Source organism: Grampus griseus (genome assembly GCF_964374135.1).
Source record: "Grampus griseus genome assembly, chromosome: 2".
Classification (NCBI taxonomy): Eukaryota; Metazoa; Chordata; class Mammalia; order Artiodactyla; family Delphinidae; genus Grampus; species Grampus griseus.
In genome coordinates, this window is record NC_139018.1 from 111,097,474 (window position 1) to 111,114,399 (window position 16,926).

The following is a 16,926-nucleotide window of genomic DNA, read 5'->3' on the forward strand; positions in this document are numbered from 1 at the left end:
TCCCAGGGTACCTGACTGGTACCATGATTCAGGGAGGAATGGGGTCAGAAGAAAGAAGGCACATGTCGACTTCAGTCTACTTTCCTGGGAAACCTAAACCTGGCAGGGGTGAACTGGCTCGGGAAATAACACAGACCAGCTGCCCCCTCTCCTCCACCTTAGGTTTTGTCTTTGACAATTATTACATCTGCTTTTCAGGGCAAGTCTAGGAGAGAGAGGAGGAGGAGACAAAGGCTAGTGGGCTGCCAGTCCCCTGAAACTGGGCTAATAGAGAGACTGGTCGTCCGTCTGATTTTTGACAACTTCCTTCGGAGGTTCTGTTGGAATTTCCCAGCTCTTGTCAATTAACCTCCCCAGCCCCTTGCATACTATGGATTTACTTTCCATATGTGTCCAGAGGCAGACACATCCTGCAGGGAGAATGCAGATGGGGTGGGAAGTCCTTTCTTGAACAGGTTAACGGCACAATGGAAGTATGCCTGGGGTGGGAGCTAGGAAGAAGGGAAACTAATGTGTACTGATAGGCACTCCTTCGCAGGACGCAGGACGAGGCTGGGTGAAGGAGCTTGCCTGTCACCATCACACCAGCCCTGCAAGGAAAGTATTTATTACCCCCATTGTACACATGAAGAAACTTGCCCAAGGCCACAGCTAACCCACAGAGAAGGGAGTCCAACCCAGATCTATTCAACACCAAAAGTCATCCTCTTCCATTAGAGTCTGTGGGAGGCTTACAGGACTAAAACAAGTATCTTTACTGGTGCTTGAAAAATGACATTTTGAATGACATTTTATACAAAATCTGAGCAACTCCATTGATTCAAGAGCTGTAGGCTGGGCTGACCTGGCTTGGAAAAAGGAATATTCTATGGAAGGTACAGCTAATTCTGCTCATAGGTCACCTCCAATCCCCAGAAAAGTGCTGGATGTTGGTCCTGTCTTTTGTCCAGGTAGAAGGTTGCAGTTTGCTGTCATCAGCAAATCAATCTCCATCTGGATACAACTATTTTCAGTTACATTTTACTACTGATCATTTGCTCAGTGGCTTTCTGTCAAAGGGGAAGGGAATAGGTCAGAAGCACAAGGAGCTATTTCTGGGCTCTGGCCTTTGGGAAAGCAGCCTTGTCCTGTTTATACATCCTGTCTCTAATTTGCCCAGCCTGACCACAGAAACATCATCCTCCAAGCCCAGGTAAATACAGGCTACCAAATACTCCCCAGTCAATGGCTATTAAGCAACCCAAGGAGCCCAGAACCCTATACTAGGCAACTGTGATAAATAAAGAAGGTTCTTGACCTTGGGCTGCTGGAGCAGATGTATATTCCCATCTGGGGGAGGAGGCCCCGAAGTGCAAGTTCTGAGCCCCTCTCTGGCATGACTCTTGGTTTAGTCACCCTTTCTAGCACTCATCCAGTTACACAACTAAATTGGGGTGTCAGCACCAGGATGAACCCTAGTTCATCTCCAAAGGGCAAGAGAAGGCAGAAGAAGTTTCTTTCTTTTTTTTTTTTTTGATGTGGACCGTTTCTAAAGTCTTTATTGAATTTGTTATAATACTGCTTCTGTTTTATGCTTTGGTTTTTTGGCCCAGAGGCACGTGGGATCTAAGCTCCCCTACCAGGGATCAAACCCGCACCCTCTGCATTGGAAGGTGAAGTCTTAACCACTGGACCACCAGGAAAGTCCCAGAAGAAAATTTCTTACCCAGTAATGAATAGCTGGATGAATCAGGTCTCTTTCAGAAAATGAAACCAAAGGGAAGAAGGGGCCTGTGTCTGGATCACCTTCAAAAGCTGGGTGTGAAAGGGGCCTGTGTCTGGATCACCTTTGAAAAGTTGGGTGTGAAAAGAATGATGCAGGGCAAAGGGCCGCAAGGAGAGGGAGGAAAGGAGGGAGAGGGAGAGAGAGGGAGAGAGGGGGAGAGAATAGGATGAGCCTAGTTGCTCTGTAGAGCCTAGGAATGAAATCAGTTGGAAGGGAGCCCCCAGGTCCCACATCCGAATGTGTCACCGCCAAGTGCCCAGAGGCCAAAAAGCCTGGCTCAGTCTGTCTAGAACTGGAATTTTTTCCAACCCTGAAGCCCCAGAATGAGAACAACCAGCTTCTCCTTCTTTTCCACCAGTTATTTCAGAGACTCTACTGGTAGAACCCCACCTTCAGCTCTGATTTCCAGTGTTGTTTTTGTTTAACATGGGTGAAAAAGTATAGAGATCTGAAAATAGGTAAAGTTGTACTGTAGAGTGGAAGAGAAAAATCTGAGAAGTGGCCCAAACCCTCACCAATAGCTCTGCAGCTAAGATGACGCCTTCACCAACTAGGATTGGAAGGGTGGGGTTCAAATGAAATAATTTATGTGAACTCATTGAGCTCAGCCTGGTCCCTTGGGACCAAATAAATGTATTTGCTCTTTCTCTATGGTAGATACTGTCCTTTGTGTGTGTATGGAGGGAGTGACCTCCATATTGAACTTATACCTTCTGTGACTGCCCCGTGAGATTCATCACCTCCACTCCTACCATCCTAGTCCCAACCTTTCCTCCTAAATGGCCTTCCTGCTTTGACTCCTGCCTACTACAGTTTATTCTTTACACAGTAGCAAAAGTGATCTTTTAAAAAATATAAATTGTATCTTGTCACTTTTCTGTTTAAAACTCTTCAAATGCCCCCACTACACTTGAGTAGAATTTAAACACTTTACCATGGGTAACTGGGCCCTAAGATGACCTGCACCCTGCTGATTTCCTCTCCTATCACTCTTCCTATGGCCCACTTTGCTGCAGCCACCCTGACCTTTGTTTCTGAACTCACCAAGACTGTTCCCTCCTCAGGGCTTTTGTACTAGCTATTCCCTCCGCCTAGAATACCACCTGTTCTCCTTACTTGTCACGGAGGTCTTGTCTGACCGCCCAAACTAAATTAGCTCCGCCTCCCACCCCCCATCACTCTATTTCATTTGCTTCATAGCAAATGGTAATGATACAAACTCAGCCAGTCTTGTCTATTATTTGTTTACTTGTTTATTGTCTGTTTTCCCCACAACAACACAGTCCCTGAAGGGGCACTGTGTCTATCTGGTCTATCACTGAATCCCTAGGGCCAAGCAGAGCCTGGCACATAGTAGATCTCTAATATTCGTTGGATGAATGATCTTTTCAAACCCTAACAATCTGGTGAGGTCTGTGAGAAAACCGAAGGTCTCGTCAGATTCAGGATTAGAGTCCTGGTCTGTCCGAACGCAGACTTCGTCTTCCTTCCCAGGGTACCTCGCCCCTTTCCACAGTTCCCCATCTCTCCGACCTTTCTCACACACTTAATCCTCCTCTCCAGGGAGGGCAGGTCGGACTTCCAGTTCCTTCTCAGAGCCTCGTGCAGACCCTCAAAGTCCTCCCACATTTCGGGGGCTCAGAGACGCCGCCCTGTTCTCAAAACGGACCCCGCCGGGTGCACGCACCCCCCTCCCCGGGCCCCCAAACAGGGGCTGAGAAGAGCCCCGCAATGTCTACGGTAAAACGGGGCGGGCCCCAAAACCCACCGGCAGTAACGGTTCAGCGCCTTCACTCTGTCCCACTCCCCGGCTAGGGACCCCCAGGGCCTAGTGGGGGCGAGTTGGAAGCTCCAGGCATCAAGGGCAATGAGGACATCCCGGGCCGAAGTGGGGATGGGCCGCCTTCGCGCAGCAGAACCTTTCTTCATCGGGCCTCGTTCGCCGCCCGGTCTGCTTTGGAAGAGACACCCCACTTAACCGTCCCCCGCTCGCACCCTCCCCGTCTCAGCCCTGTCTGCAGAGGCCCGCCTTCCTCCCCGTCCAGAGCCCAGGGGTTGCTGTGGCCGCAGCGTTCCGCCTCTCTCTGGGGGCCTCCCCAGGCGTGGACCTCTGAAGCTACCGACAGACAGCGTCTGGCTCTTCTGGGCTGCAGTGGGCGAGGGCCTGCAGGTTTCCTCCAGCTGGGGAGGACGCAGAGCGGAGGCGGAGGCAGAAGCACTTTCAGGCCCTAGGCCCGGCGGGCTGGGTCGGGTGAAGCGCGTCCATCATTCGCCATCCAGGGCGCGCGCGGCCCTCTTGGGACCTCGCCGGCGACCCGTAGCTCGGGCACGCGCCTGTCGCAGCCCGCAGGAAGGAGGGGGTCCAGCCTGAGGCCCGGCCACCATGGAGATCCCCTCGGCCCAGGGCTGGCGTCTGGGGCCTTGGGGACGGCCCTGACCGCCCTCCTCCCTGCCCGGCCTGGATCGCTGACCTGCCCCCCGCGGCATTCGGCCACCTCTGCGTCTCCGCCCTCCCCTGGCCGCGCTGCTGCCTGGGCGCGGCGGCGGCGGCGGCGGCGGCGGCGCCCTGTTGAATGGGCTGTGAGGGCCCAGGTTTGAAGCGCTGGCGAACGCGGCCTCCAGGGGCGCAAGGCAGCAGCAGCGGTGGCGACCAAACGGGTGTTGGAGTTGGCAGCGGCCATGGAGGGCCTGGCTGGCTATGTATACAAGGCGGCCAGCGAGGGCAAGGTGCTGACTCTGGCCGCCTTGCTTCTCAACCGGTCTGAAAGCGACATCCGCTATCTGCTTGGCTATGTCAGCCAGCAGGGAGGGCAGCGCTCCACGCCCCTCATCATCGCAGCCCGCAATGGGCACGCCAAGGTGGTGCGCTTGCTGTTAGAACATTACCGGGTGCAGACTCAGCAGACTGGCACTGTCCGCTTCGACGGGTAGGTACATCCCAACTCCAGCCTCCTCTCTAACGCGCGCGGACCCACCACTTTATGGGTCTTCCCCTCCCTCTCTCTCGCTTCATGGAGGTATCACTTCTCCCATTTTGTACCTCCTGACCTGCCTCATTAATGCCCACTTCATCTTCTAGGGCGAATACTCCATCCCATGTTTTGCTGCTCATCCTCATTGGCCCCTACCCCTTATTCCCTCTATAGGTAAATAGCCACACCCTCTGTCTTGATACCTAATAGGTATTCTGTATTCTTTACTAGATAGTTTGTGAAGAAGCAGTATGGAGGAGGTAGCAGCCTTTTCAGGTTTTCACTGTATCAGTACTGGGGTTGTAACCGAGATCAGAAATTAACGAGGTCAGCAATTAACGTTGAAGACCTTTGTTTGATGAGTTATTTGGCCACCCAATGTTTACCCCTTCACGTGAGTGTCCGATAAAGCCCCTTAGTAGGTTGTGGGACCTTAATGTCAAAATAAGCCCCTAGAACCAGCAGCAGTTGCAGCCTCTTGAGGGGTGGTCACGCAGCCAGGCTTCCCAAGACATGATTCTGACTCTTACACATTGCTGGGGGTAGATGTGTTGGCTGTGAAAATGGCACCGGACCTGGTGTAGGATGAGGTGATGCCATTGTTAAATTACATGTTATTCTGTGATGTTGTGGGGAAGCTTGATGATATACTGTTATTCCAGGTGGGGAGTTCAAAAATTCATATTGTCAGAGTTAAAAGTTGCCCTTTAGGTTTAATTGTACATATTTTTGGGTATGATAGAGTTGAATGCAGAATTGTCAGGTTTGACGTTATCTTTTCTGTGCTGGATGGTTATAACCTGTTTTACAGATTACAACTGCATGAAGATGCATTAATTGTTTCTGTTGACTTGTGCCAGTACATAAGCTATTCTAGCATTTTCTTCTTTTGAGATAGATGTGGTCCTAGCATAAAGATACGTATCTTTAGTTTTGGTGATTGAAAACTGCTTGGTTAAAACCTGATGGAAAAAACAATTCCTCTTGAAGATGACTAGGGCATTGTTGAATTTTGGTTGATTCTTTTTGTAGGTTGAAATAATAAGAGCTTTTTCTTCTGTTTTAGATGACAGGAAAATATTTCAGGGTATTACATTTTACTGAAATGATAGCCCACGGGTGGTGGTTAACCTCTGGTACCACCTCTCTAGACGTTAAGGAGATGGTCTTTTTCATATTAATCAAAGATGGCAACCTGATTCTTGTTCGTTTTCTTTTACTAGCTTCTGTGTGCTTTCTGTAACTCCCTGCATTCCCACAGCCTTTTCTCTACGCAGAGGAGTGAAGTAGGATGACCCCTGAACTTCTAGCACCATTCCAGTTGTATAGGCACAAGCATCCATTGAGATAGGAATCTCTGCAGTAACAGCTGCTGGTTACACTGCTGCTAAGGAGCTTGCTGAGGCCTGTTTTGATTAGGAGAGAATAGTGGCGAGAAAATATAGTTTTCTAAAGCATTTGGAAAGGCTTTGCTTATCTTTCTTAACCATCAAAGAGAAAGGTGTTTTGAGGTGGCAATTAAGAGAACCTGAAATGGCTAGGAATGTAGCATTGAGCCTGTGTAGTGGCTTACCTTGCCCAGTATTTTGCACTGGCCAGTGAAATTAAAGGGTTCAATAAGCAAACATATTTTGAACACCTACTGTGTGCCAGGCTCTGTAGTAGGGATTGGGTGTGCAGAGATGAATGCCATACTGTTCCCACTGCAGAGGAAGACAGTCTGTTGCCCTGGGCGGGGGCTGGAGGTGGGGCGTGGTGTGTGGCAGAGGTAAGAAATTGATGAAAATGAGTAAGTGTAGATGCCATGCCATTTAGGGTTATAGAAATCTTTTGGACTACTGAGGGAACACAGGGAGAGGAAGTGCTCAGCTTTGCCTGGGAGAATCAGGGAAGACTTCACAGCTGAGGTGATATTTGAGCTCAGTCTTAAAGGATAGTAGAGAGTGAAGAAGAGGGACGGCGGCATGGTGCTCTTGCAATGACATGTTTCAGTGCAGTTTCAGTAAGGGGTTCAAGCCTGGCAAATTAAGAGAGATTGTGGGAGACTAGAGTGAGGTGGAGGCCAGATTTTGATGATCCTTGTGTAAAATGTCAAGAGTCAGATTGGTGAGACTGGAATTGCAAAGATTTCTATCATTTGAGATTTTGTGTGAGGCTTCTTCAATCTGTCTTTTTTTGTTTATGGATTATTACAGTTATGGATTTATTAGCTGCTCTGTCAAAGTAGTTTTGTTTTTTAACTTATTAAATGCCTATGATGGGCCTAGCCCTGTGCCACACAGATAATGTGGAAGATGTAGAAGAAAATGTAAAGTTTCTACTTTCGAGGAGCTTACAGATTAACAAAAGAGAAGAATTGAAATTCATGGCCACCTTTCTGCCCACTCACACCACTCTGTGAGATTATTTTGCAGTTTGTTCCAGTCATTTAGGCATTTCAGAAATAGATGAAGAGGGTGTTACTTGCAAATGTCATGATTTCACTTTACATTCATTCCAGACAGTGTGAAAATGTTAGTCTGAGTGAGGTGTTAATAATATGAAGCTCACTCACCCCTCAGGGACTGGCTTTTGAGAGGTACTTAGCCAACCCCCCTTCTTTAGATTCCACTGGTACTTGAGACCCATGGCCAGATAGGGACAAACAGGTTCTTTGTGGGCTGAAGTAGATTAGTGTTTCCTAATTTTCAGTAATTTATGTACCATCTTCACAATTTTTTGCCAAATCGTTCACCACCTATCCTGTTATTTGCCTAATATTAAAAAAAAGTCTCACTTCTTAGCTTCATCCTAAGCAACAGTATCTGTGTAATTATGGGGTTTGATATGGTACTCTGCGTGTGTGTGTGTGTGTGTGTGTGTGAGAGAGAGAGAGAGAGAGAGAGAGAGAGAGAGAGAGAGAAAGAGAGAAAGAGAGAGAGGGATAGAGAGACACATAGACATTAAAATAACTTATTTAAATAAGCCTATACTCTGCCTAAAAACATCTAGAATACCTTAGAAAACTAAAGTATATTCATAATAGAGCCTCAAAAGAGGGACGGTGCCACCCACCTAGATTAAGCCCGATGCTGATATTTGAGTCCTTGTACATATTTTTAGGAGTAACATTTGAGATTATTTTATTTATGGCTTACTGTGTAACGACCAAAATTGACATAGACGAGTGGATAAGAAGAAAAATTGGGACTTCCCTGGTGGCGCAGTGGTTAAGAACCCGCCTGCCAATGCAGGGGGACACAGGTTTGATCCCTGGTCTGGGAAGAACTCACATGCCGCGCAGCAATTAAGACCGGGCGCCACAGCTACTGAGCCTGCGCTCTAGAGCCCTTGAGCCACAACTACTGAAGCCCGCGCACCTAGAGCTCCGCAACGAGAAGCCACCGCAATGAGAAGCCCACACACCGCAACAAGAATAGCCCCTGCTCACCACAACTAGAGAAAGCCTGCGCGCAGTAGTGAAGACCCAACGCAGCCAAAAATAATAATAAATAAATAAATTAAAAAAAAAAGAACGGGAATTTTTATTTCATTAAAAAAAAAATGAACGGGAATGAAAGAAGAACCTTTAGTTGGAGTATGGGAAGCTGTTAAGAATGTTATAGAAATGGAACATAACAAAGGGGAGGTGTCATGTGACCTTGGAGTTCTGTGCTGGTTTGAGTTCTGAGGGCCTGACTGCTGTGTGCCAGAGTTTGTGGGGAACTCTTGTCCTAGAAGAAGTTTGCTGACATGGATGGGAAGGAGAACAGGACCTCTGGGAATTCTGAGGCTTTTTGTTGAGTACTCTTTTAAAGTCAGTTCTAGTACTAATACTTCTAATAAATGTCCAGGTAGAGGAAAGGTGTAAGGGGCACATCGTCATTTGGCTTCATTTAGAAAGTCATTTCCAGTGTATATTTCAAGGAACTACATAAGATCTGATAAATGATTTTAAGGACTTTGTTTAAAATAAAGTGCTGTCAGTTACATTTAATGAATTTTTATTTCTATTTCAAATGCTTGAACTAGACATTTTTATTTCAGATCGAACCAGGAAATACATGAGTTTAGTTTTGTGATCAGAAATGTTATCTTTTATTGTGAAATGTTTCCATCATCTGATGCATACATTTTGTTTAAAAGGTGAATATCAGATTAAAGTTTGATTTTTTTTTTTTTTTTTTTTGGCTGCGTTGAGTCTTTGTTGCTGTGCACGGGCTTTCTCTAGTTGCGGTGAGCCCGGGCTACTCTTCGTTGCAGCGCGTGTGCTTCTCATTGCGGTGGCTTCTTGTTGCAGAGCGTGGGCTCTAGGTGCACAGGCTTCAGTAGTTGCAGTACATGGGCTCCGTAGTTGTAGCTTGCAGGCTCTAGAGCGCAGGCTCAGTATTTGTGGTGCACGGGCTTAGTTGCTCTGCAGCATGTGGGACCTTCCCTGGACCAGGGATCGAACCGGTGCCCCCTGCATTGGCGGGTGGATTCTTATCCACTGAGCCACCAGGGAAGTCCCAAGTTTCTTCATTTTTAAGATGAAATACATAATAGCTAGTTTGCATTGCAATTTTAGACTCAATCTAGAAAGATCGTTTTATAGTGCTTCTCCCATAGGCATTAAGTAAATATTGCATTAATTTGATTATATTTTTATTTATTTTCTGTTCATTTTGTTATAAATGTGTTTGGCATTTTGTTTTGAGGCAGTATATGGCTATAATTTTAGCTGTATTTTATGGACAAAAAATGTCATAGATGTTAGGATTATAATTCCCTTTAATCTGTTTAATGTTTTTATTTAGATGTAGAAATTTAAAAATCACTAAGGCTAATGTTTCTGAAGGATTAGTCATTCTGTAACATTCTACAGTGAATATTTTGTCATAAACTATTTAAAAAATTTTACTTGTCTCAATAAAAATAGATAATTGAAACTTTTTTTAGGCTCCTGTCACATCACCATAGGGAAAATGGAAATTATTAGATTACACCAGGAAAAGTATTAAACGATTATAAAAACCAAGTGAAGTATATACTTGTAATTTAATTTTTACTCATGTCATTAGTTCTGGGAAATTTGAGGCCAGAAAAAAATTTTTTTAATTACTTTTGTCTCTTTTTTTTCCATCTTTAAAATGGGGGTCCTATTTATCTTATATGGTTATTGCAAGAGTTAAAGATAATGTATGTGAATGCCTATTTTAATGTAACATTTCTTGAGTTTTTACTTTATGTTCATGTTCTTGGCAAATAATATTCTTAAGGCGTGCAAGGAAACTTTGTAACTATGTAAATATAACTATATGTTAACTATGTATTGATTTTTTGGATAGATTATATTAAGAAGTTTTTTTAAAAAAAGCTTTTAAAATTGAAACATGTTTGAACAATGACATGTATTGTTTCCTTACATTTGATGCATTATATAGTTTCCAAAGTACTTTTGTATTTTTAATCTCATGTAAGCCTTTTAGTTATATGTCTTTAAAATGGGCGTAATAATAGTATTTACCTTATAGGATTATTGGGAGAAGGTTATTATGAGAATTAAATAAGATATACTATATATTAAGCACTTAATACAGTGCTTGGCACATGGAAATTATTTATTAGCTATTTGTGTTTATTTAAACTTTTTCTTTAAATTGATTTAGAAGTTAAATTATAGTAGTAATGTAGTGCCTCTTTTTTTTTTTCTTTTTTTTGTGGTATGCGGGCCTCTCAGTGTTGTGGCCTCTCCCGTTGCGGAGCACAGGCTCTGGACACGCAGGCTCAGCGGCCATGGCTCACGGGCCCAGCCGCTCCGCGGCATGTGGGATCTTCCCGGACTGGGGCTCGAACCCGTGTCCCCTGCATCGGCAGGCAGACTCTCAACCACTGCGCTACCAGGGAAGCCATGCATTTTTTTTTAAATTAATTAATTTATTTTTGGCAGTGTTGCGTCTTTGTTGCTGCGTGTGGGCTTTCTTTAGTTGCGGCGAGCAGGGGCTACTCTTGGTTGCGGCACGCGGGCTTCTTATTGCGGTGGCTTCTCTTATTGCGGAGCACAGGCTCTAGGCACACAGGCTTCAGTAGTTGTGGCGCGTGGGTTCAGCAGTTGTGGCTTGCAGGCACTAGAGCGCAGGCTCAGTAGTTGTGGTGCACGGGCTTAGGTGCTCCGCGGCATGTGGGATCTTCCCGGACCAGGGCTCGAACCCGTGTCCCCTGCACTGGTGGGAGGGTTCTTAACTGCTGTGCCACCAGGGAAGTCCCCCTTTGCATTTCTATATAAATTTTAGAATTGGCTTGTCAATATCTACACATATGTGGATGCATGCACACATTTGTGCATGTGCACACACACACATCCCTGCTGGGATTTTGTTTCGGATTGCATTGAATCTGTAGATTATTTTGGGGGAGAACTGACATCTTAACATTATTGAATCTCCTAAACAATAAACATGGAATATTTCTCCATTTCTTTAGGTCTTTATCTCAGGAATGTTTTGTAATTTTCAATGTAGAAGTCTTGTACATTTTTCATGAGATTTAGTATCAGATATTGGTATTTTCTGATGCTGTTGAAAATTTTATTTTTTTGACAGTGAAAGAAAACTTTTTTGAACTTTGTGTTTATAATCATGACAATAAAAAATGTAATAAGTGAATTTTCATTAAACTGAATTGTTTGCAAAAGGTACAGTTGGCAACCACTAAAACATTTCAACTGATGTAATGTCTTATTTTCTTGATTCATTCTTTAGTTTAAAAAATCAATTAACGATTAAATGACATTAAAAAGATGAAATTTTAAAAAGAAACTTCAGAAGTCTCAAATTTATTTTGAGGTATGTCTTTCATACAGTAAAATGTACAAATCTTTCATGTACAGTTTGATGAGTTTTTTCCCCTAAATGTCCACCCATGTAGCCACTACCCAGATCAAAATATAGTACATTTCTAGTAGCTTTAAGCCTCATCCGAGTGAATCCTACACCCTCCCCCATAGGTCACCCCATAGGTCACTGTTACCGGGAATGCTTTTGCTTATAAACATTTTGCGTCATTATTTGAAACTGAAGAAGTAATTGCTTGCATGTTTATAAAGTGCGTCTTTTATTTTCAGCAGAAGTGATAGATGGTATTGATAATTGCGGTTAAACTATGGTATTTATATTAATCCAGGTGGATTGTACTCTTTTTCACTTCAAGGGAGATAGAATTTGACCTGTGTTATAAGGTTGTACCATGCATGTTGGGGCAGTAATTGTTTCTTTCTCACTGCTGTAGTAGAGTATAATACTTACTAGCTTAGATAATCTTAGGGAAAAATTATCTGCTTACATACTTTTCTTCCTAAAGCAGTTTCTAACACAATGTTAATGCAGAGATTGGGGTGGCTTTCTCACTGATGTACTGAATGAAACTGGTACCTAGGGGGTGCTGGGAGGAACATGCTGTGCTAAGAGCCAGTGAATCAGCTTGGTGGTCAAGAAGTTACAAAACTCCATACATTTCCTCTTTGTCTTCTGAAATTTATTTACTTTTGCTAGTAGCAAGTCAGTGATTCGTTTTTTCTTCTTTTTTTAGTTTTTATACTTTGGTAATAACAACAGTCGCTAACATTTATTGAGCTCATACTAGGTACAAGTACCATGCAAAGTGCTTTACTTAAATTACCTGATTTTATTTTCAGCCAAACTAATGTTTTACTAACGCTCTGTAGATTGAGGTTTTGGGTCAGTGTAAATGAATACATCCTTTAAATTTACGTTAGGGCAGGTAACCTCCATTTTCTAACTGTTCGTTCTTTTCATGAATAGGTATGTCATTGATGGTGCCACCGCTCTTTGGTGTGCAGCAGGGGCAGGACATTTTGAAGTTGTTAAGCTTCTAGTCAGTCATGGAGCCAACGTGAACCATACCACAGTAACTAACTCAACCCCGCTACGGGCAGCATGCTTTGATGGCAGATTGGACATTGTGAAATACTTGGTTGAAAACAATGCCAACATCAGCATTGCCAACAAGTATGACAACACCTGCCTAATGATTGCAGCCTATAAAGGACACACTGATGTGGTCAGATACCTTTTAGAACAACGTGCTGATCCAAATGCTAAAGCACATTGTGGAGCCACAGCACTGCACTTTGCAGCTGAAGCTGGGCACATAGATATCGTGAAGGAGCTGATAAAATGGCGTGCTGCTATAGTAGTGAACGGCCATGGGATGACGCCATTAAAAGTAGCTGCTGAAAGCTGTAAAGCTGATGTTGTCGAACTGTTGCTCTCTCATGCTGATTGTGACCGAAGAAGTCGGATTGAAGCTTTGGAGCTCTTGGGTGCCTCCTTTGCAAATGACCGTGAGAACTATGACATCATGAAGACATACCACTATTTATATTTAGCTATGTTGGAGAGGTTTCAAGATGGTGATAACATTCTTGAGAAAGAGGTTCTCCCACCAATCCATGCCTATGGGAATAGAACTGAATGTAGAAATCCTCAGGAACTGGAATCCATTCGGCAAGACAGAGATGCTCTTCATATGGAAGGCCTTATAGTTCGCGAACGGATTTTAGGTGCCGACAACATTGATGTTTCCCATCCCATCATCTACAGGGGAGCCGTTTATGCAGATAACATGGAGTTCGAACAGTGTATCAAGTTGTGGCTTCATGCCCTGCACCTCAGACAGAAAGGTAACAGGAACACCCATAAGGATCTCCTTCGATTTGCCCAAGTTTTTTCACAGATGATACATTTGAATGAAACTGTGAAGGCCCCAGACATAGAATGTGTTTTGAGATGCAGTGTTTTGGAAATAGAACAAAGTATGAACAGAGTAAAAAATATTCCAGATGCTGACGCCCACAGTGCTATGGACAATTATGAATGTAATCTCTATACTTTTCTGTATTTAGTGTGCATTTCCACCAAAACGCAGTGCAGTGAAGAAGATCAGTGCAAAATTAACAAGCAGATCTACAACCTGATTCACCTTGATCCCAGAACTCGTGAAGGTTTCACCTTGCTGCATCTAGCTGTCAACTCGAATACCCCAGTTGATGATTTCCACACCAATGATGTCTGCAGCTTTCCAAACGCGCTTGTCACAAAGCTCCTGCTGGACTGTGGTGCTGAGGTGAATGCTGTGGACAATGAAGGGAACAGTGCCCTTCACATTATCGTTCAGTACAACAGGCCCATCAGTGATTTTTTGACCTTGCACTCTATCATCATTAGCCTAGTTGAAGCTGGCGCTCACACCGACATGACAAATAAACAGAATAAGACTCCGCTAGACAAAAGTACAACTGGGGTATCAGAAATACTACTTAAAACTCAAATGAAGATGAGTCTCAAGTGCCTGGCCGCCCGGGCAGTTCGGGCTAATGACATTAACTACCAAGACCAGATCCCCAGAACTCTTGAAGAGTTTGTTGGATTTCATTAAGTGACTGGATATGTAAAATCATTTAATGTGGTGCTAAAAAGTAAAGGACTTTAATCACAGACAATAGAATTATGTGTTCATAAAATGTGCTTTTCTTTCCACTACCCTTCCTCCCTACTCATCCTTCCTTAGTTTTGTATTTGGTCTTCTTGCCTCATATGGTTACTGATTTCAAATACACTTTAAACAAAACCACATTGTTTAGGTGTAACTATAATCTAAGGTGTTTGGATATTGGTCACTTAACTATTTTTCTTTTTTTTAAGGAATGAATATAAAATTTTTTGTTTATGTAAAAAGGGCCCTTATGATTTGAAGTTGATAATGTTTAAAAAAAAAACTGCCTAGAAAAGTATTTCTGTTAAGCCTGTGTCAGCATGTTATTCTCTGCAGCAGTTTTGAGGATCATGAAGAAAAACAAGGAAAAGGAACATTAAAAGTAATGGAATATCTAGATGTTCTGCACATGCCAAACTGCTCTAGGTAGTTTTCACTCTTCCATTATTTATGTGAAGAGATCAACGCATTATAACGTCAGGAGGATTTTTAAAAATATAACTGCAGATTAATCTGAAAAATGTGCTAACTTAATAATAGTTACAAATTTATAAAGTTAAATCCATTGAAATTGTTGAATTATGCTGGGTGGTACATATACAGCAGTAAATCTTTAAGCAACTTTTCAGAGAATATTGATGGACTATTTGCCTTTGGGCTTGGACTCTAAAATGTGTGGAAGTCTCTGTTTTAATGTAATTAATCTAAATTGCAGCAGTCTGCATTTGACTCAGCTCACAGACATGTAAAAATTATGAATGCTGTGTTCTCTCTTAGGAAACAAATTGTCACAATATAGTTATATGTTCTTCTTTTGTCCCCTTCTCCCTTTCCTCTTGTGCGGTATCTTTTAAAATTGGAAACTACTTTTCCAGAGGGCATTATTTGTGCCTCCCTAAGAAGGTTTTTATGACAGATGAAAAGGAACTGGGATATTTTTAATTTTTTCACTTTATTCAATCTGTGACAAGTAGAAAAATCACTAGTGTGGTATAGGAAATTAAATGTTTTTGATAATAAAAATAATTCTCAATGCCATTTGGAAAGATATTTCTGCCTGAGGGCAGCAAATTTTGGAACCACAAAATGTCGCTTATTCCGACAGGCTGTACAGAGGTCTTTATGGGTTTTGTTTGTTTGTTTTGTTTTAATGGCAACATTGTAAACTGTCAAAAGAATATTCTGTGATTATCTTTTAAGCATCACAGAAATTCAAGTAAAGGGTACACACCTATTTCTTTCAATGTTAAAAATGATAAAATAAAATTAGCTATATCTGTATTTTTCTCTCTAGTGCCAAGTGAATGCCTTAGCTACTCATAGTGCATGGTACTGTAAGTGAAGACCTGCAGCTTTTTTTCTTTAATGAAAAGCATTATAATGATGCAGCAACATCAGATATAAACTAAAAAAAACAACAACAAAAACCACTGGTAAGGTTTCAGTTAACATTTTATGTATGGATATTGCTTTGTGAAGTGTAAGAAAAAGGTTGCAGCCGGATCAGTATAAAACATAATGACTAAGCCAAAATCAGCACCTAGGACCTTAAATAAAATAGGTACCCCATGAAATGAAACACTCTGAAGGATAGGAGGGAATGGATGGGGGTACTTTAAAAACTTCTTCCCCCAAGAACGCGAGATAATTTTACTGTGCTGTAGTTATACTTCACGTGTCTTCTTGCTTCAGTTAGGAATGTTTTGATGGTAAACTCTGTCATAGTAATATATTTCTGTTTTCCTAACCTGAGATTTTTACAAGGAAGGTTTTTTAGGATGGTCTAAAGGGAGGTATTTGAATGAGCCCTAATTTGAAAATTACTGGCCTTGATCTTCCTGGTGTGAATCAGGGAACTACTATACCTTGCTCTTGGCAACTCTCACGAAAGAGAAAATGCTCATCCTCCAGGTGAGTGAATCATGCCTTTTTCACAGCTCAGATCAGACCCTGTATTTTTCAGACTTCAAGGCCTGTTTATCTGACAGTCTGAGGAATAGCTATGATACTTGGTATTTACTTGGTTCCATTTTTTTTTTTTTTTTTGCGGTACGCGGGCCTCTCACTGTTGTGGCCTCTCCCGTTGCGGAGCACAGGCTCCGGACGCGCTGGCTCAGCGGCCATGGCTCACGGGCCCAGCCGCTCCGCGGCATGTGGGATCCTCCCGGACCGGAGCACGAACCCGTGTCCCCTGCATCGGCAGGCGGACTCTCAACCACTGCGCCACTAGGGAAGCCCTTGGTTCCATTATTAATGCATATGATTTTTAAACATCAAAACTTAAAATATCAGATAATGTTGCATGTTTTAAAAACCATTTCATCCCTTTGGCTACCCAGGACGAGAACTATTTTAGATATTACTTACTTATAAAACGAGGATAATGATTATCTGTACATATTCAGACATCAAAATTTAATGACACTCAGTGTTTTTGAGAAGGGAGGACTAAATGCTGGAGAGAGTAAAACTGCTGATTGAAATGCTGACAAAGCTGGAGAAAAAATCTGAAGACAGTGGAATGGACTATGAACTTTGCTAATGGTAACCGAGATTTTTTTTTTTTAAACTATGGTATAGCGGTACATTGTGCACTATATTGCTAAGGATCTAATTCTGTCTTGTGAAACAAATCCAAATATGTATTGTGAAACACCTGTATAAAACCATTCTTGAAACAAGTGATTACATGCCTGTTTCTCTTTTTTTTGGTAGAAT

General features: G+C 42.9%; 1 protein-coding gene and 1 long non-coding RNA gene across 2 annotated transcripts in view; one reads left to right on the plus strand and one right to left on the minus strand.

Moving 5' to 3' along the window:
• The window catches only part of LOC309819037, a 31,168-nt gene extending 27,478 nt beyond the window's left edge, over window positions 1-3,690 (minus strand). Inside the window, exon 1 of the long non-coding RNA XR_014296402.1 lies at window positions 3,534-3,690. This is a non-coding gene — a long non-coding RNA (uncharacterized lncRNA). The remainder of the gene's footprint in view (window positions 1-3,533) is intronic.
• A 586-nt stretch (window positions 3,691-4,276) lies between these two features.
• Window positions 4,277-16,893, plus strand: FEM1B (fem-1 homolog B). The gene is made up of 2 exons (XM_082647523.1): window positions 4,277-4,692; window positions 12,516-16,893. Exons 1-2 carry the CDS (start codon window positions 4,445-4,447, stop codon window positions 14,149-14,151), a joined length of 1,884 nt encoding a protein of 627 aa, XP_082503649.1. The 5' UTR covers window positions 4,277-4,444; the 3' UTR covers window positions 14,152-16,893.
• The last annotated feature ends 33 nt before the right edge of the window (window positions 16,894-16,926 follow it).

Bases quoted from the DNA above. Each gene is read 5' to 3' on its own strand.
- FEM1B (XM_082647523.1), top strand. From the start codon at position 4,445: ATGGAGGGCCTGGCTGGCTATGTATACAAGGCGGCCAGCGAGGGCAAG. The intron at 4,693-12,515 runs GTAGGTACATCC...TTTCATGAATAG, and splicing joins GGCACTGTCCGCTTCGACGG to GTATGTCATTGATGGTGCCA.